This window comes from Ictalurus punctatus, chromosome 18, assembly GCF_001660625.3.
Source record: "Ictalurus punctatus breed USDA103 chromosome 18, Coco_2.0, whole genome shotgun sequence".
In the NCBI taxonomy this organism is placed as follows: Eukaryota; Metazoa; Chordata; class Actinopteri; order Siluriformes; family Ictaluridae; genus Ictalurus; species Ictalurus punctatus.
Genome location: NC_030433.2, coordinates 8,950,772 through 8,971,583, shown reverse-complemented (window position 1 = coordinate 8,971,583; position 20,812 = coordinate 8,950,772). Strand labels below are relative to the sequence as shown.

The following is a 20,812-nucleotide window of genomic DNA, read 5'->3' as shown; positions in this document are numbered from 1 at the left end:
TTATATAATAAGAAAAGCCTGTAGGATGGGGATCAGATCATAACGCAGGCCATGATTAATAAATACGGGGAAAAGTTGGTCCACTGAAGAGTTTTCAGGAATTAGTTTGGTGTGCAATTTGGAATAGTGAATCATCCAGGACCATAGTTGGGTAAAATTCTCAAAAGAAGTCATCGATTAGAGATTACTAAATTACTAATTACTACTTTAAAATTGCTATTTGATGACTGATTACTGCATGTAAAAACTAATCAGATTATTAATTACTTTAATTTCAGGTTACTTTCAAAAACCTATCAAACTTAAAACGCCTATCCAAGGCATACCCAACGTAAAATTAAAGCTGTTCTTGAACCATTTGGAGTACATGGATGGTTTTGGTCTCTTTTGAAAGGGGACATTCTGAAGTTAGAATCACTGTAAGTGCTACTGGTATTGAGTAATAGAAGTTTGAACACACTGAAATAGAATGGTTCTTTCGACCTGATTTTCTTTTGTATACAGATTCCTGCAGATGCCTACAGGTGGGAGATATTAGATTGAAAACACAACTGGACCACAGCATGAACCCTTTCCTTGTCCAACTTCAAGTTTGATAACAATACCAAAGAAAATTTATATTTTACACGTTCTTCTAAGGGTATGTCCATACGTTTTATGGTAACCATGTGCACATAGTACTCTTGAGTTTTCTCATAGTTTTTCTCATAAAAAGGCTAATACTCTTGATTTTTCTTATAATTTTGGGCACTAATGAAAGGTGACAATAAGAGCTATCATATCACATATCCAGCAATCTACAAAATGTATTTGATATATATATACAGTATCTCACAAAAGTGAGTACACCCCTCATATTTTTGTAAATATTTGATTATATCTTTTCATGTGACAACACTGAAGAAATGACACTTTGCTACAATGTACAGTAGTGAGTGTACAGTTTGTGTAACAGTGTAAATTTGCTGTCCCCTCAAAATAACTCAACACACAGCCATTAATGTCTAAACCGCTGGCAACAAAAGTGAGTACACCCCTAAGTGACAATGTCCAAATTGGGCCCAAAGTGTCAATATTTTGTGTGGCCACCGTTATTTTCCAGCACTGCCTTAACCCTCTTGGGCATGGAGTTCACCAGAACTTCACAGGTTGCCACTGGAGTCCTCTTCCACTCCTCCATGACGACATCACGGAGCTGGTGGATGTTAGAGACCTTGTGCTCCTCCACTTTCCGTTTGAGGATGCCCCACAGATGCTTAATAGGGTTTAGGTCTGGAGACATGCTTGGTCAGTCCATCACCTTCACCCTCAGCTTCTTTAGCAAGGCAGTGGTTGTCTTGGAGGTGTGTTTGGGGTCGTTATCATGCCCTGCGGCCCAGTCTCTCCTTCACTCCCACCACCATGCTTGACTGTAGGCAAGACACACTTGTCTTTGTACTCCTCACCTGGTTGCCGCCACACACGCTTGAAACCATCTGAACCAAATTAGTTTATCTTGGTCTCATCAGACCACAGGACATGGTTCCAGTAATCTATGTCCTTAGTCTGCTTGTCTTCAGCAAACTGTTTGTGGGCTTTCTTGTGCATCATCTTTAGAAGAGGTTTCCTTCTGGGACGACAGCCATGCAGACCAATTTGATGCAGTGTGCGGCATATAGTCTGAGCACTGACAGGCTGACCCCCCACCCGTTCAACCTCTGCAGCAATGCTGGCAGCACTCATACATCTATTTCCCAAAGACAACGTCTGGATATGATGCTGACCATGTGCACTCAACTTCTTTGGTCGACCATGGCGAGGCCTGTTCTGAGTGGAACCTGTCCTGTTAAACCGCTGTATGGTGTTGTCCACCGTGCTGCAGCTCAGTGTCAGGGTCTTGGCAATCTTCTTATAGCCTAGTCCATCTTTATGTAGAGCAACAATTATTTTTTTCAGATCCTCAGAGAGTTCTTTGCCATGAGGTGCCATGTTGAACATCCAGTGACCAGTATGAGGGAGTGTGAGAGCGATGACACCAAATTTAACACACCTGTTCCCTATTCACACCTGAGACCTCGTAACACTCACAAGTCACATGACACAGGGGAGGGAAAATGGCTAATTGGGCCCAATTTGGACATTTTCACTTAGGGGTGTACTCACTTTTGTTGCCAGCGGTTTAGACATTAATGGCTGTGTGTTGAGTTATTTTGAGGGGACAGCAAATTTACACTGTTACACAAGCTGTACACTCACTACTGTACATTGTAGCAAAGTGTCATTTCTTCAGTATTGTCACATTAAAAGTTTCACTTTTGTGAAATACTGTATACACACACACACACACACACACACACACACACACACACACACATAATTACGTGCAGAAAAATGAGACACTTGCCACTGGTTACACAGGGTTACGCAGCTTTACGCAGGGACTCTAAATTGAATTGTTGAAACTCACCCCTAAAGCAGCACATCATATTTTTCAGAATGTTATTGGCTATACGATGCGCCAGATGGTTACAATCGGCTTGAGCTTTTCATGAAGGAACGGGGGGAGGCACTTCCCTTCAGCACGGACTCTCATTGGTTATTGAAGTCTATGGACATGACATGGACGTTCCTATTGGTTCAAATGAGGTGTCACTCGAAAGGTTGAAGTCCAGCAGCCATTCTGAAGTCAAGAGATATTAGAAGTTATATTCACAAGTGAACTGAAGTTATAACGGAGAATACGTGAAAGATTCAAGACTGCTGGGAATTTGAAATGACGCAGCAACAGTTTGTGCATATTTACTGATGTAATAATGTGTTTTGGAGTAAATATTTTTAGGCTGTTTTTGTTGGGATGTTATGGATCAGTGGATTGCTATGAGGGCGCACGATGACTTAGTGGTTAGCATATGTGCCTTACACCTCCAGGGTCCGGGGTTTGATTCCTGCAGGGGCCATGTGTGTGCGGAGTTTGCATGTTCTCCCCCGTGCTGCTCTGGTTTCCTCCCCCAGTCCAAAGACATGCATGGTAGGTTGATTGGCGTGTCTAATGTGTCCGTAGTGTATGAATGGGTGTGTATGTGATTGTGCCCTGTGATGGGTGTACCCCACCTTGTACCTGATGCTTCCTGGGATAGGCTCCAGGTTCCCCCGTGACCCTGGGAAGGAGTATGCGGTTGAAGATGGATTACTATGAGGCTTCATATGTGAGTTGTCTCAGAAGCAGCTGTGCCAAATGAGATTTATTTTTAAAATGCATTTTATTTAATATTGTTTTCTTCACAGTAAATTACAAGTAACGCAATTTTATTGACATCAGTAACTATAATCAAATTATATAACTTTAAAATGTAATGCGGTACATTACTGTGTTATCAGAAAAAGTCATTAGAATACAGTACTATATTCAGGACACCCGATATGTCATTGCGGCGTACACGAGAAAATGGATCGAATGATATTAAAGTGGCCTTGACTTGATTTGACTTCACTCAGACAGAAGAAGAGACTCGTATTGATGTACTGACTAAACTCAGGTCTCAGGTCTCAGCATCTGCAGGTCTCAGGAGATCATGGAGTGCTCACATAAATATGAAATCACATTATAGTGAAAGAGAGAAACTCCCTCCTCTGACCATAATTATACCTCATCTATTATATTGGCAGAAAGGTTGAGACTTGAGGTGTGCACTGGGATTGGTATCTCCTTTTCATATTATTGTGGTAGTGAGGGGGTGCCAATACTTTGTGCAGGGCAACAGATGGGCTAATCACGCTCTCATACTAGCTGAATGTCACTCTGGTTTATGAGTTCCTCAGCTCCTGAGTTTGTACTGTATTGGATTTCATGCCAGACATGACAGAAACTGATTCACAGAATCGATTCAGTTAGTCAAGTGCTGATGTTCAACTTACGATTCATCAACAATCATCACAACAAATCTTGAATTTATTGGATGGTTTTAATAGCTTCAGTAAATACATTGTCAGTAACATTAACCAAGTAACTAACACAACAATCAATACTAACTTCTTTTTAAAATAATAAACCAATAAAACAAATGCACAAATTCAGTGGAGGAAACAGGAGCGAGTCTTGGTCTTGAACAAAATGATTCACTGACTCGAACACTGGTTCACTGAATAAGAGAAGAGTGAATCTCTAAATCTCCGTATGACCACAATAATTCATAGACTCAGACACTAGTTTGCTAAACAATTTTGTGAGTGAGTGAAGTGAAGACATTTACATGCACAATTTATCAACTACCGTTGTAGTGAATCTTGTATTTGACTCTTTCACTCGTTCAAATAACAATGAATGGTTAAGATTCACTGAATGAGTCGAAAGAGTTGTTTGTGCTGTTTTGTGTTATAAATCTCTTACAGCAGTGAAGTTCTAATTTCTGCTGAATCTTATTGAATGTTTAAGGTGCAAAATGTACATCAGGTATATGTATGCAGCCTCTGGAGTCAGCTTTACTCATTAAAGTGAATCTTCAGAAAAGTCTTTAAAATCAAAAAATGAAAATTTGGAACCCAGGCCACAGGTCAGGAAAACATCACTGAATGAATCAGTATCAGTAAAGTACCTGAGGTGTGTGTGTGTGTGTGTGTGTGTGTGTGTGTGTGTGTGTGTGATATGTGTATTGTATGTGTGATTTCAGCAATCAGTCGCCCCTGTGTGTGTCACAGCGTCTGATCAGGAAGAAAAATGATGAAATCAAATCCAGAATTCTCAATGACAGATGACTCCATGCTGAGGGACAACTCTCTCTCTCTCTCTCTCTCTCTCTCTCTCTCTCTCTCTCTCTCTCAATCTGTCTATATCGCGCTCTCTCTCTCTCTTTCTCTCTCACTAACTCTGTCTATCTCTCTCTTTTTCGCTCTCTCTCTCACACTCTATCTCTCTTAAATGAACATGAGATAAGCAAAATTTCAGTCTGATTAAAATGAGTCAGTCTCTCAAACACTGATTCACTTAAGAGAAGCGACTCTCAGTCTTAACGTAAACGATTCAGTTACTCTAACACTGATTCAGTGTCACTTCTAGTCACTTCAAGATGCATGAATCTCGGCCTTGACCAAAATGATTCACTGAACAAATCAGGTTCGGCACATGTTCACTTTCAAATCCAACTTGCGTAGTTCATGAATGTTTGCGCTTCAGTTTTGAATGACTTAGCAACTGATTCTGATTCATTCACCAAAATGACTCAGTCAAATCATCCCCATTGAACAGTCCTAGGTGCACATGTTACCAATTTAATCACACTTAAACAATTTAAAAATGAAACAGTGTGTGAACAGTGTGTGAACGGTGTGTAAAAGACTTTCAAAGTCAAACTCGAACACACAATAAGAAGTGGTGTAAAGTTTTCCAGGACAGAAGGAGTTGTTGAAGAAGCCGTAGAAACCACAGCTCTCCTCTGAGATTAATTAATGACAACTGTGTGATTATTTTATTTATTTATTTATTTATTTAATTCTGTTTGTTGGTTTATCTGTTTACATGTTTGTTTGTGTGAGATGTAAAAAAAAAAGAAAAGAAAAAACAGATAAAAAACAGTCTTGGCTCTGGTCTGCAGTCAGGGAAACACTGCTGGCACAAACACGCCGAGAAAACGTTTTAATGATGTTACGTAAGTTCAGTTGCATAAGTCCGCCTCGCAAAAACACGTAGGTGTTATTAAGGGAGAAAATATGACAGAGTAGAGGTTAGAAAAGTACAAAGAGAGAGAGAGAGAGCGAGAGAGAGAGAGAGAGAGGGAGAGAGTGAGTGAGAGATAGAGAGTGAGAGAGAGAGAGAGAGAGAGAGAGAAAGAGAGAGAGAGAGTGAGTGAGAGAGGAAATGGAAAAAGAAAAATCTGCCAGCGAAGCCATTACAGTTTGTTGAATCATTTTTGTAAATAAATAAATTTGAGAACTTTTCTGTCTGGGTTTAAGAATGTTTTTTTTTAAAAATAGTTTTTGTTGTTGTTGTTGTTTTTGTTCTTTTGGGGATTTATGAAAAAAAATTAAGAAAACATTTATCTGCCTTATGTATATGTACATGCAGTGTGTTGTTTTTATTTATTTATTTGTTGTTAATATAATTTAACATTTTACTTTTAATAAAGATTTGATCATTTATTTCATTTATGTGTATGTAATACATCATTTACTATTTATATAATAATGATTAATTGATGATTAATGAATGTTAAGCAGTGTATATAGGCAATTTTTATATAATGTATTAATGTTTAGGTGTTTTAGGCGTTAAAGCATCGATTTATTTATTAGGAAATTATTTATTAGACAGCAGACCTTTCATTAGACAATTGTTCAGCTAGTAAACTATGCATTACTGTGTTATAAACCTGTTTATTACCAAACATTAAGTTAAAAGTCTTAGCAAGACTGCATTTTTGCAAAAAAAAAAAAAAGCTTAATGGGCATTTAAATTTTTTCTGCTTTATTATTTCTTTTTATATTTATTATGCTTTATTTATTAATTTATTAATTTAATATTTATTTATTTGTTTTTTTTTAATTTTGTTAATGATTGGATGTAAATGCATTTTTATTATCGCTTGTCATAAAACACTTTCTGGAAATAAAATGTAAATAAATAAAAGCAAAAGATTATTTTGTCCTCCTGTGATGTGAATCATGTCAGTGACATCATCGTTCCTCTCTGACACAATAACCAAGCCACCTACGTCCAAATCGCTGATTCTGAGAAAATGCTTCAGAGAAAAAGGTGAATTATAAAAGCTGTGAGTGCGACAGGAGCATTTCTGTTTCTCTCAGAGTCACAACAAGCCAAAAGTGAACAGGTGAATATTTTATTCTTTTTCCTGCTGTTTAGGAGAACGACGATGACAGACGGGCCATCTGGAGCTCCGGGAACAAACCTGCAGAGACAAGGAATAATCCTACTGAGAGGCAGGAGAGAGAGAGAGAGAGAGAGAGAGAGAGAGAGAGAGAGAGAGAGAGAGAGAGAGAAACAGAGAGAGAGGGAAAGAGAGAGACAGACAGACAGAGAGAGAGACAGAGAGAGAAACACAGAAATAAAGACAGAAAGAGAGAGACAGGGTGAGAGAGAAAGAGAGCGACAAGGAGAAAGACAGAGAAATACTGACAGATAGAGAAACCGAGAGAGAAAGACAGAGTTATCAAGAGACAGAAAGAGAGAGACAGGGAGAGAGACAGAAAGAGAGACAGACAGGGTGAAATTGGTTTGGACCCCTAAAGGTTTAACGTCATCACAAGTAGACTTTTTTAAATGGATGATATGAAGTAGAACTCAACAAATCTGCAGTATTAAATGTAGATAATATAGTAATGTAGATAAATAAATGCAGTTAATTATTTGTTTGTTTGTTTGTTTGTTTGTTTGTTTATATTTCCCCATGATTGTGGTAAAAACACAGCAGAAGATTAAACATGCATGTCCTGAGGATGGAGCCCTGAGGGACACCTCTCCATTCATATCAGCCATTCATGAGGTGACAAAATGTTTCCCTAATATTCCGACCTGAACTAACTGCTGCTCACTCCGGACATGTAATTTCTCTTTAAAGTGAATTTAGAAACATTTTAACTTCGAATATTAACTTTGACTTTAAAATCCACTCTTCAGTGTGGATAAATGTGAAAATACTGTTTTCATGTTGTGGTGTGAAAAAGGAAAGCTGTCATACGATCTTAATTCCAAGATGGCTGAAGCAGCATTGTGCTGAGTGATGTTTTCATTTGATGTTGTTTTGTTTGTTTTGTGCCGTCTTCATTATCTTGTCACGCTCCACACAACTGCGTCATCAAAACAAACTAAAACAGAGGAAATGACATAAAGGCCATTGGACATCGGGTGCTCACGCAAGCAGTGTTTTTACATTTCACTGTTTCATTAGGAATTTCAGCTCTCTTTACTGAGTCAGATCATTTGACTCGACTCACCAATTGCAGTCGACTCGTTTGGCTCCCCAACAACTGTTTTTTTTTTTTCTCAGACAGTTTATGGTATTTTGATGTCTGATTGTTGTTCTTTGCATAAACTATGACTGCAATTGTTCCATGAAATCATTCTGTAGTAAACAACTAACATTACTATGCACTGTATTTTATTAAAACCTATTTAAATCATTGTAAAATCAGCTCCAAGGCACTACATCGTCAAATACGGCAAGAGTTATTCTTATTTAGTTATTATTACCGATTTCATGTTATTCTGCTGTCTGTCCTTTAATACGATTCATTTTCACTTAGTCTGAGAAATGATCAAACGATACGCAACTCTGCGTAAAAACGCCAGGGAAAAGAAGTCTAATACGTTTCGATGAGCTTAATTACCTTAAAAAGATATTGCAAGGGACAAAAACAAAATAATATGGCTTAGATTTCTCAAAAACACTACAAATAAAGAAGCACGTACACATGCGAAAGAGAGAACAAGACTCAGCACAGGTGATACGTGTTCAGAGTTGGAGCTGGAGCAGCACTCAGGGAAAAACAGGAAGCTAACAAGAAAGCACTCATGACAGAACATCGATTAGACTGATAAAGAGAAATGAGAGACATTTCAAAAAGAAGGATCGATAGAGTTGTTTTCACACTGACGTGAACAGCTAGTCACTAAAAAACAGGGCTGGAAAACTAAATGGAGGTACATTTCAGACCGGACTAACACACCACCTCCAACAAGTTCATTATTTTTGTCTTTGGGTCATCATTAGTCGCTGGTTACGGCTCCCTACAGTCCACTTAGGGAACCTTTCCTCTACAAATGACTAGAACCTGCTGGAGAATTGCTAACATCACTAAGATCTGACACGCTCTAACTTTCCCTCTAGGAGTGTTAAACCTGGAGAATGAGTTCCTAATCTTCCTGTAGAGAAAAAGTTGTGTCTCTTTGCCCCACGCTTCCTCTTAGGGTATTTTGCAATATCAATTAATGTTTAAAACTTTTTCTATGAACATTTCTGAGACTGTTGTTCATGCTTTTGAGGAACTGAGCTGAACATTATGAGTACAATGAGAGCAAATTTCTAGGATTTCGAAATAAATAAATAAATGAATAAAATTGGCCCCAACATAGTGCCATGGGGTACAACACGTTTATTATGCTGCTAAAAATGAAATCAAGTTCAAATATATTGAATATAGTAGAATTTATCCAGTATTTCCTATTATAAATACCAAATACAGCATAAGTTTATTAAACCTACTCAAGATATTTTAATCTTGTAAATATTTATTGTGTAAATATTTGAGCGTTGGTGTAGACGTGTAAATATTTGAGCGTTGGTGTAGACGTGTAAATATTTGAGCGTTGGTGTAGACGTGTAAATATTTGCGCGTTGATGTAGACGTGTAAATATTAGAGGGTTGGTGTAGACGTGTAAATATTTGAGCGTTGGTGTAGATGTATAGACGTGTAAATATTTGAGCGTTGGTGTAGACGTGTAAATATTTGAGCGTCGGTGTACACGTGTAGACGTGTAAATATTTGAGCGTTGGTGTAGACATGTAAATATTAGAGGGTTGGTGTAGACGTGTAGATGTGTAGACGTGTAAATATTTGAGCGTCGGTGTAGACGTGTAAATATTTGAGCGTCGGTGTAGACGTGTAGACGTGTAAATATTTGAGCGTTGGTGTAGACATGTAAATATTAGAGGGTTGGTGTAGACGTGTAGATGTGTAGACGTGTAAATATTTGAGCGTTGGTGTAGACGTGTAGACGTGTAAATATTTGAGCGTTGGTGTAGATGTGTAGACGTGTAAATATTTGAGCGTTGGTGTAGACGTGTAGATGTGTAGACGTGTAAATATTTGAGCGTCGGTGTAGACGTGTAAATATTAGAGGGTTGGTGTAGACGTGTAGATGTGTAGACGTGTAAATATTTGAGCGTTGGTGTAGATGTATAGACGTGTAAATATTTGAGCGTTGGTGTAGACGTGTAAATATTTGAGCGTCGGTGTAGACGTGTAGACGTGTAAATATTTGAGCGTTGGTGTAGACATGTAAATATTAGAGGGTTGGTGTAGACGTGTAGATGTGTAGACGTGTAAATATTTGAGCGTTGGTGTAGATGTATAGACGTGTAAATATTTGAGCGTTCGTGTAGACGTGTAGATGTGTAGACGTGTAAATATTTGAGCGTTGGTGTAGACGTGTAAATATTTGAGCGTCGGTGTAGACGTGTAAATATTAGAGGGTTGGTGTAGACGTGTAGATGTGTAGACGTGTAAATATTTGAGTGTTGGTGTAGATGTGTAGACGTGTAAATATTTGAGCGTCGGTGTAGACGTGTAAATATTAGAGGGTTGGTGTAGACGTGTAGATGTGTAGACGTGTAAATATTTGAGCGTTGGTGTAGACGTGTAGATGTGAAGACATGTAAATATTTGAGCGTTGGTGTAGACGTGTAGATGTGTAGACGTGTAAATATTTGAGCGTTGGTGTAGACGTGTAGATGTGTATACGTGTAAATATTTGAGCGTTGGTGTAGACGTGTAAATATTAGAGGGTTGGTGTAGACGTGTAGATGTGTAGACGTGTAAATATTTGAGTGTTGGTGTAGATGTGTAGACGTGTAAATATTTGAGCGTTGGTGTAGACGTGTATATATTTGAGTATTGGTGTAGACGTGTAGATCTATAGACGTGTAAATATTTCAGTATTCGTGTAGATGTGTAGACGTGTAAATATTTGAGCGTTGGTGTAGACGTGTAGACGTGTAAATATTTGAGTGTTGGTGTAGACGTGTAGATGTGAAGACGTGTAAATATTTGAGCGTTGGTGTAGACGTGTAGATGTGTAGACGTGTAAATATTTGAGCGTTGGTGTAGACGTGTAGATGTGAAGACGTGTAAATATTTGAGCGTTGGTGTAGACGTGTAGATGTGAAGACGTGTAAATATTTGAGCGTTGGTGTAGACGTGTAGATGTGAAGACGTGTAAATATTTGAGCGTTGGTGTAGACGTGTAAATATTTGAGCGTTGGTGTAGACGTGTAGACGTGTAAATATTTGAGCGTTGGTGTAGATGTATAGACGTGTAAATATTTGAGCGTTGGTGTAGACGTGTAAATATTTGAGCGTCGGTGTAGACGTGTAGACGTGTAAATATTTGAGCGTTGGTGTAGACGTAAATATTAGAGGGTTGGTGTAGACGTGTAGATGTGTAGACGTGTAAATATTTGAGCGTTGGTGTAGACGTGTAGACGTGTAAATATTTGAGCGTTGGTGTAGACGTGTAAATATTTGAGCGTTGATGTAGACGTGTAAATATTAGAGGGTTGGTGTAGACGTGTAGATGTGTAGACGTGTAAATATTTGAGCGTTGGTGTAGATGTATAGACGTGTAAATATTTGAGCGTTGGTGTAGACGTGTAAATATTTGAGCGTCGGTGTAGACGTGTAGACGTGTAAATATTTGAGCGTTGGTGTAGACATGTAAATATTAGAGGGTTGGTGTAGACGTGTAGATGTGTAGACGTGTAAATATTTGAGCGTTTGTGTAGATGTGTAGACGTGTAAATATTTGAGCGTTCGTGTAGATGTGTAGATGTGTAGACGTGTAAATATTTGAGCGTTGGTGTAGACGTGTAAATATTTGAGCGTTGATGTAGACGTGTAAATATTAGAGGGTTGGTGTAGACGTGTAGATGTATAGACGTGTAAATATTTGAGCGTTGGTGTAGATGTGTAGACGTGTAAATATTTGAGCGTTGGTGTAGACGTGTAGATGTGTAGACGTGTAAATATTTGAGCGTCGGTGTAGACGTGTAAATATTAGAGGGTTGGTGTAGACGTGTAGATGTGTAGACGTGTAAATATTTGAGCGTTGGTGTAGATGTATAGACGTGTAAATATTTGAGCGTTCGTGTAGACGTGTAGATGTGTAGACGTGTAAATATTTGAGCGTTGGTGTAGACGTGTAAATATTAGAGGGTTGGTGTAGACGTGTAGATGTGTAGACGTGTAAATATTTGAGTGTTGGTGTAGACGTGTATATATTTGAGTATTGGTGTAGACGTGTAGATCTATAGACGTGTAAATATTTCAGTATTCGTGTAGATGTGTAGACGTGTAAATATTTGAGCGTTGGTGTAGACGTGTAGACGTGTAAATATTTGAGCGTTGGTGTAGACGTGTAGACGTGTAAATATTTGAGCGTTGGTGTAGACGTGTAGACGTGTAAATATTTGAGCGTTTATGTAGACTTGTAGATGTGTAGACGTGTAAATATTTGAGTGTTGGTGTAGACGTGTAGATGTGAAGACGTGTAAATATTTGAGTGTTGGTGTAGACGTGTAGATGTGAAGACGTGTAAATATTTGAGCGTTGGTGTAGACGTGTAGATGTGAAGACGTGTAAATATTTGAGCGTTGGTGTAGACGTGTAGATGTGAAGACGTGTAAATATTTGAGCGTTGGTGTAGACGTGTAGATGTGAAGACGTGTAAATATTTGAGCGTTGGTGTAGATGTGTAGACGTGTAAATATTTGAGCGTTGGTGTAGACGTGTAGATGTGAAGACGTGTAAATATTTGAGCGTTGGTGTAGACGTGTAAATATTTGAGCGTTGGTGTAGATGTGTAGACGTGTAAATATTTGAGCGTTGGTGTAGACGTGTAGATGTGTAGACGTGTAAATATTTGAGCGTTGGTGTAGACGTGTAGATGTGAAGACGTGTAAATATTTGAGCGTTGGTGTAGACGTGTAAATATTTGAGCGTTGGTGTAGATGTGTAGACGTGTAAATATTTGAGCGTTGGTGTAGACGTGTAGATGTGTAGACGTGTAAATATTTGAGCGTTGGTGTAGACGTGTAGATGTGAAGACGTGTAAATATTTGTGGAGACCTTTACATGAACGATCACACACGTTTTTGAATCTGTTTATTATCAGTGGAGCGTCTGACACATAAATGTCCCTGTGAATGAGCTGTTAGTTTAGAAACGATAACATATTAATATAGAGCATATGGGGCATTAATATAAACCTGTGCTACTGTCAGAACCGCTGTTATAGAGAATTAATCAACACCTTCTGACCAATCACAGTCCAGATCTCAGTGTAAGATATAATGGTGTCACAGTGAAGTTCACATTCGAGTGTAAATGTCATGTTTTTCTCCCAGCTCCTACTCAGGCGAAACCGCCGCTGCAGGAAGTAAACATTGCGCTGGTCTCCGGTCGTGCTGCATGGTTACGTCAGGAACATTTCAGACATCCGGAGAAGTGGATTCCGGTTTATTCCAGCCCGAGGCAAAGCTGCATCCAGATCCATTCTCATTACGTTAGTCCTCGTCCACATTAAGAGTAACAGAGTGAACCCAGCGTGATGACTTCGCTAGGAGAAAACCCCTGAAGAACACACTTAGAGATCTATTTTGGATGGCTGTATGGATGGATCTATTTGTTTGGTTGGTTTGTATGGATCTATTTTGGATGGCAGTTAACAGTTTAGCGCACATTCGACACAGCAGAAGTGCAATAACTCAATAACTCCGGTGTAACCACACAGACTTCTCTCCAACTCTCTTGCCATCCCATTCTGCTCAGCGTTTCCTCAGAGTCCACAAAACTTCAGTGTCTCCCCCCCCCCCCACCCCAGAATTTACATGCAGTTTACATGAGTTTTAGTGTTTCATTTTATTGTTTAATCACCTTTCAATATTTAATGAAAATGAGTGCAGATTTATTCACTGGCTTTCATTTTTTTCTTTTTCTTTTTTTTTTTTTTTAGCATAAAATTAGAAAATAATGTGGCTAACTAGCATCCATGCTAATGGAAGCAGGACTATCTAACAAGATACAGTTCAGAAACAGACCAACTCTGTGTTTATCAGTTAAAATTGTTGCTTTTATATTTTTAAATATTAATTTTTTAATTTACTACTATTTATTTATCCTTTTTTTTAATTGCATATTTGTGAATTTAATCTCACACACGTTTGGTGTAAAGAAAGAAAGAAAAAATCATGTAAATGAAAGAGAGAGAGAGAGAGAGAGAGAGAGAGAGAGAGAGAGAGAGTTGGGGGAAATGGACAAGTACAAAGATGAAAAATAATAGAGAAAGAAATAAAAATGAAAAAGAAGAAAAGAGAGAAGAAAGAAAGAAAGAAAGAAATGAAACTAAAGAAATAAATGTAGGATGGATGGAGAGAGAGAGAGCAGATAGAAAATAGAAAAAAGGAAGAAATAAATCAGTTTAAACAAATAGACAACAAGAAAGAGAGAAGGAGAAAGAATAGATGAAGAAAGAAAGAAATTAAACCAAAGAAAAGGAATATATTAAATATATCATTTACAGGGTTGTGGTTTTTTTTTCTTCTGATTTTTCTTCTTCCCATAATCTTCATGAAATTCAGATTGACTTCCTGTTGAACATGTGACCTGTGACTCATTGGGTGGAGCTGAGAGAGATTTCGGTTCGCTGAGGGCTAACACTAAATAACTTGGAGACTTTTCCTCTGCTGGAACAGATTCACACATTAATGCACAAATAATCAGAGATTTAACGTCTTTTACTGAATTAATTAATGAATAATATTTGAATGTTAATGAGCAGATTTCTACCTGCTGAGGATTCTGTAGGTTTTATGAAGATTTCATGTTCATAATGTAAATGCTTAATAAAGTAGGTTTTACTGTCATTTTACACACAGATGTGTGAGTGTAATAAACAAACAAAAAAACAACAACCCCACAGGGTAGATTAAAAAAAAAAAGGAATAAAAAAGTGGACATATTGTAGTTTGTGTGTTTTATTCGAAGACGAATGCAGTTGTACAGGAGCTAAAACATAATACCCCACTGTTACAGTCGAGTAAATCCCCAACGCTTTATTTCTTTCCTCACACAAACCTCCAGAAAAACACCTACACACACCGTATCAGGGATGCAGGGCAAGTTAAAGCTGTGTGTGTGTGTGTGTGTGTGTGTGTGTGTGTGTGTGTGTGTGTGTCTGTGCGCGCGCTGATTAGCATGTTGAAATGTTTCTACCCTGTTTAAGATAGTTGCTTAGCTACACAACAGTTAAACACTCACTTCTAACAGAGAATTAAACATTTGTGCTTATAAACGGACAAAAATCAAACAAACAAACAAACAAACAAACAAGAAAAACAGTTTCGGCTAAAAATATTTATTACTTGATTTCAGTAAATTGAGTGGATTTATTTTATAGCGTGGGCTGTTAAGTTCATCGCTCCAGTTTTTTCTCCATTTATATTTTATACAACATTTATTTAATATCAAATATTAAAGATAAAGACTAAAGATGAGATAGTTTTAATGTGTTCTAATTCTGTTTTTTTTTCTAATTCTGCATCCTTGGTGACTTCCTCTTTCCATCTCCTGTTGATTGTCTCACATTACCCATAATGCATCACTGCATTTTTTTGAAACAAGGTTTTAAACAGATTTATCCGTGCAGGAAAAGAAAAATAAAACCTTTTACATTTTTAACTTTTCTCTAGTTTTGTATTGTTTTTATTATTGAATTTAATTTGCATTAATTAATGTTTACACATTTAAAAATGTATGTTTTTTCCCTGATTTACACATTTCCTTATTATCTTAATTATGTATTTACTTTAACGTTTTTATTTATTTATTATTTCCCTTATTTTGTACTTACTTACATTATATTTTGAATTGATTCTTTTTTATTTCCTGTTAAACTTTTAATTGTTCATTTTAACGTATGCATGGTGCAAAATTAATAACGTTTGTATTATTGTTCTTCTATTATTATTTTTACAACGTGACAGCTGATGGAAGTGTTAATATTCTCCCTAATTAGCATGCTGTGTATTTAACTAATTAACTAGCTCATTAGCTAGCCATTACAGCACTGTAGCTTTAGATGGAGTAAAAAAATTGTTAGCTGTATTGTTCTGTACTGTGTTGTTTAACTTTCATGCAAAGCAAATTATTTTTTGATGTATAAAAAGGCAGTCTCGTTTGTTATCTAACGTTATCTAGCATTAGCATATAGCTGTGTTTATGCTAACATTAGCCCATCTTTGTCTAACCTTAAATACAAATCAATTCATCAGCTACCCTCCATCATACACTAAAATATAAAATACACTTACTCTTATGATCATGTTAGCTTTGGAAGGCGGACATTTTTAAATCCGCTACGCTTCCGGATTTCGGTGGAGAAAAATGTTGGGTTTTTTTGGAGGAAAAACTAAAAAAATTCCAACTCTTGTGTTGATGAAGGACTTTTTCCAGTTAAAAGATGGAAAATTATTGGCAGTTGATTTATCCATATAAACAAATTACTTTCAAGTCGCTACGGGAAGTCAACAAGGACACGTTATAAAGACTAGCGGAATAACAGACAAAAGTGTTTTTAAATCAAAATTTACATTTCTCATTCGTATCCATTTGAGCCTTGATTTTTATTTTATTGCCATTTCACACACACAAAAAAAAACGTAATAAAATACAATAGTCCACATTTAAGCTAACCCTGAAACTGTATAGAACAAAAATAATCAATGTAATGTCGTATTTATATTTCTATATCTTTTTTAATTGACTGGCAAATTAAAATATCCACAGCTGAAGAAGGAGCATAATAGAGTTCTTTATTTCCTGTACAGTATTTTTGCTCTATTAAGAAGAAAAAAGCTAATTAGCATGTTTCAAAGCTATCCTTGCATAGCACAAAGCTCACTACGTGAATATGTAAATATGTAAATGATGCCTCTAATGTGCAAAATGCATAACAATAAGTCGGTACAAACAATATTTATCCTCTGTAGAACAAGTCATGGAGTATTTATATATGCAGTGTGTTATAATATAGAATAATATACTGTATAATATTTATATATATATATTTATATTTATTTATTTTCCCCTACAGGCCACACACCATTGTCATTTAGGCATAATGATAAACATCCAAAATGGAAATGTTTAAATACTGTATAATGTATATATTCATATTTATACAGCGTTTGATTGATGGAGTGCCTGTCTGCTTGCATATCCTACAAATCCCAGAGTGCATTTCAGCATCCAGTTACATGACCCGCTCAGATTCGATGCAGGGAAAATGAAAAGGCTTGAGGATGCAGGGCGGAGTGTGTTGTGTTGCAGTAATGTCGCAAACAGAAACCAGAAATGGTGTATTTATTAGATGCGATATCGCCATGAATAGTGAAGTTCCTGTCCATTTGTGAAACGTGCAAATGTCCAGAATGACGAGTGTTCGATCGTGAAAAAGCCCTTTAACTATTCTCATATTGCTACATCAACGTGATTTTCTGAAATCGCACAACACCAAACCAATATTATCTGACATCATGCTACAAGGAAATCCAAAAATGAAAAAGAAATCAGCAAACAGATCGGCGACTATGATGCGTCACAATGCGGTTCTCGTTCAGGAACTTGTGACACGGAACAGAAGTACGCCAGTTCTGGAACAGCGTGCGAGGCAAGAGGCAGTGTAGCTGGTGCTTTCTGAGTTTTCACAAAGTTTTCAACTGAAGACACAACATACTGAGATTAGAGCGCAACCTAGCGAGTGCCTCGTCAATCCAGGAGCAGAGAAAAGGCACTGCTTTGCGTTCCGTTCATTTGATGCGCAACGAGCAGCAAAGTAACAGAATTCCGGAATGATCTACGATGCAAGGGCTTTTAGCATGCGGTTCTACGACCAAACACGGAAATGAAAGAAGGATTAATTCCATATTAAATATAAAATCCATTTCCACACAATCCCATCGAGCAGATCGATTTTACTTGACATCAATTACACGCAAAAAATAAATGAATTTGCTGAACAACCTGACGTTGTGTTCACACTACCAAGAGACAAGGTTTGTTACTTGTGGGCGTGGCCCATTCAGCTTTTTAATCTAAAAGATTGAAGGCTGATTTGAGATGTGGGAAAGTCACAACTGCTATTTTTGACCCTTGTGGGTGTGGCCTATTAATGGATTAGCCTATTCAAATGCTTTTTAAAAGGTTTGTTTATTGGTTGTGGCTGTATCACAATTGTTTTTTTTAAGAACTCCTCCTTAAATGCTGTTTTGAGACCAATTTTTTCACTTAAAAATATTTGTTTGTATCATAAAAATATAAAAACTGCTCTTTTTTTGTTGCCTGAGGGTGTGGCTTATTCCCTATACTGTTAAATATTTCACTCCTCTTCAGTATTTAGGTTTTTTTTCTGTTTAAAACCGAATTTCTCATTATTTCTATAATTAACTGAGTAGAGGGCGGGGATTTGCATGCATTTGTGATGTCACAAAAACAGATCCAAAGCTGTGAAGCCCATCACATCTGCCATTGCAGCTGGAAACCTGTATGTGCTTAATTAAATTCAGTAACATTAATGATGAGCTGAACAAGTTCAGTGTGATGCTGCTTAATGATCAGCGGCTCCTCTAAAGCAACCACAGCCCCGCCCACTTGTTTTCTATTGGCTCACATGACAGAGACTCATGAAATCACAAGTTCACCAGCTAACGTTTGCGCAAAACAAAAAGTAAACTCTACGATAAACAAATGTGCATCTTTTTTCATGTCCTTTCCTCTTCAGCGAATCGGCTTCTTTGCTAGGTGAATTTAATTCACGTTTTCGTAAGTATTGGCACCCTCTATACAAGACAAGAACTCCTCTCCCATTTAGGACATGCCCCTTCACCATCTTATGAGTCGCTTGACAGTGTGGACATACGGGTTTAGTTTTACATTCTAGATTTAGCAATTGTGTAACTGTTGTACATTTACATTTTCCTCAAAGGTAAACCTTGATTAATTGGTATGTAATGGGCATAAATAATTTTTAAAAGATTATATATATAGTAAAATTGAACCCATGAACTCCCTCAAAGTGCCATTTCATAAAAACACGACAGCTCTCTTCTTCTCTGCTGAGAAGTGCTTGTATCTCGTACGTTAAGCAAAGCTCAAACGGAGATTGACATCTCTAACGTTTTCTAGAATATTTACAGTAAAATGAAGGAAAATGTTAAGCTTCATGTCAGTAACGTAAGAACCGGTTCCGCATTTACATCCATGAAGAAAGCGAACGTGTGTCCACTGAGACGCGTTTTATTTTATTGCTCTTGCAATGTCGAAAAATCTATTTAAAATAGAAAACATCGACTACAGAGAATGGAAGAACACTCGAAGGTAGCATCGACCGTCGTCATGGAAACGCAAAAAGTGCAGCTCATGCATGATGGCGTGATGAGAAAATAAAAAAAGGTCCTGTAAGTGTGATTGTAGAGTTATATACTGCTTATATACAGTATATACACATATGTAGTGATGCATAGTATTAGCATCAGGGTGGAATCGTCATGGCAACGCAATTAGCACATTTTGTAGATTTCTGTCTTCTTTGTCTTTTTTTCTTTTTTAATCAAGGAAGCTTATATTACACAGGAGGCGGAGTAGAGACTAGCGACTCGACCACTATTTTGTTCTACTTTGAAACAGACGTTTAAAGAAAAGAGAGGAGAAAGAAAGAAGGAAAAGGAAAGATTTAGGATTAGTGGGGTGTTAGCGCGTCTTGAATTTTGGGTTTTTTATTTAGATAAGTTGCCCAGTAGACCAGGTTAAAGGTACCAAAGAGTAGAGGAAACGCTATTCTGGCGATCCGGTCAATTTTGCTCACACTGTTGAACGTTTTCTTTGCCTCAGCCGGTTTGGGTTTCGGCTCTTCTTTTGGCTCGGTTGGTGGAGGAGGTGCGCTTTTGGCGATGGTCGCTAATCCTGGATCTCTGGCGATGTTGGGGGCGAAAGCGGTTGCCGTGGCAGCTGTGTAGGTATTGTTCTTCTTCAGGAGAGACTCCTTTTTCTTCTTTTGCTGTAATGTTAAGGAAGCAGGAAATGAATATAGCTTAGCATAACAACAGGAAAACAAATACATTGAGCTAAAGCTTAGCATCGCAATAAATACACAGGTTAGTTTAGATTAGCATAGCAAAGAGGAGACAAACCCAGGCACCTCAGTCTAGTGGCTTAAAAACTCAAGCCTGGGAATTTAAGACTAATAACTTGAGCCCAGGAACTTGAGTCCAGTAATTAGATCCTGGAGTCCAGAAACTTGAGATCAGGAGACTGAGACCTCTAATTTGAGCCCAGGAACTACAACTGAGGCTGTTCCACAGGTTTCTGAGCCCTGTCTCAATGCAGCATCTGTGGGTCGTCTTAGCAGGAATTAAAACTCTAACTGTGACCATTAATTCATTTAGCTGTTACCTTTAGAGCTAATTTTTCTGTTCTGCTGTTGTAACTTAGACCCTGGTTAGGCCAAACCCAGCTGAGGTGGAACAAGAACATCTAGTACCACTTTAAGCACCAGGCACCGGATTCACGAAACATTCTTAATAATAAAATTCTTCTTAACTGCCATTTTTTTCTTATTTTCTAACTTACAAAAAAGAAAGATTTTCTTAAGATTGTCACTAAGACAAAACTTGAGATAAAATTCTAATTCTTATAAAGAACGTTCTTAAAAATAATCATACATAACTTCTTAAACTTAAGATAATTGCCAACTTGTAGATCCCCAAAGGCTAAGATTTAAAATATTAAACATTACAAAATTATAAAACTTGCAACATATAATAAAAACTGTATAACTACCACAATATTCCACTTATATAAACTAACACACTAGGTTTATAGGCTTATTTCCACTTGATGATGGTTCATCTTAAGAACTTTTTTAACTTCTTTTTTTTAAAGATTTTCTTGAATCAGGTTTCGCCCAGGTTTGGTTTCCAGTGTGAAGATGGCTACTATCTCCATTTTTAATCTGGTTCTCAGAACAGGGATGTCAAAGTTTCTGCATTCGAG

At 37.4% G+C, this 20,812-nt stretch overlaps 1 protein-coding gene across 1 annotated transcript in view; it reads right to left on the bottom strand.

The window, feature by feature from the left end:
- Positions 1–15,811: 15,811 nt before the first annotated feature.
- gabra1 (gamma-aminobutyric acid type A receptor subunit alpha1) overlaps positions 15,812–20,812 on the bottom strand; it is a 32,055-nt gene continuing 27,054 nt past the window's right edge. The window contains exon 10 of the mRNA XM_017491922.3: positions 15,812–19,817. Within this exon, the coding sequence (XP_017347411.1) occupies positions 19,500–19,817 (318 nt within the window). The 3' untranslated portion in view covers positions 15,812–19,499. The remainder of the gene's footprint in view (positions 19,818–20,812) is intronic.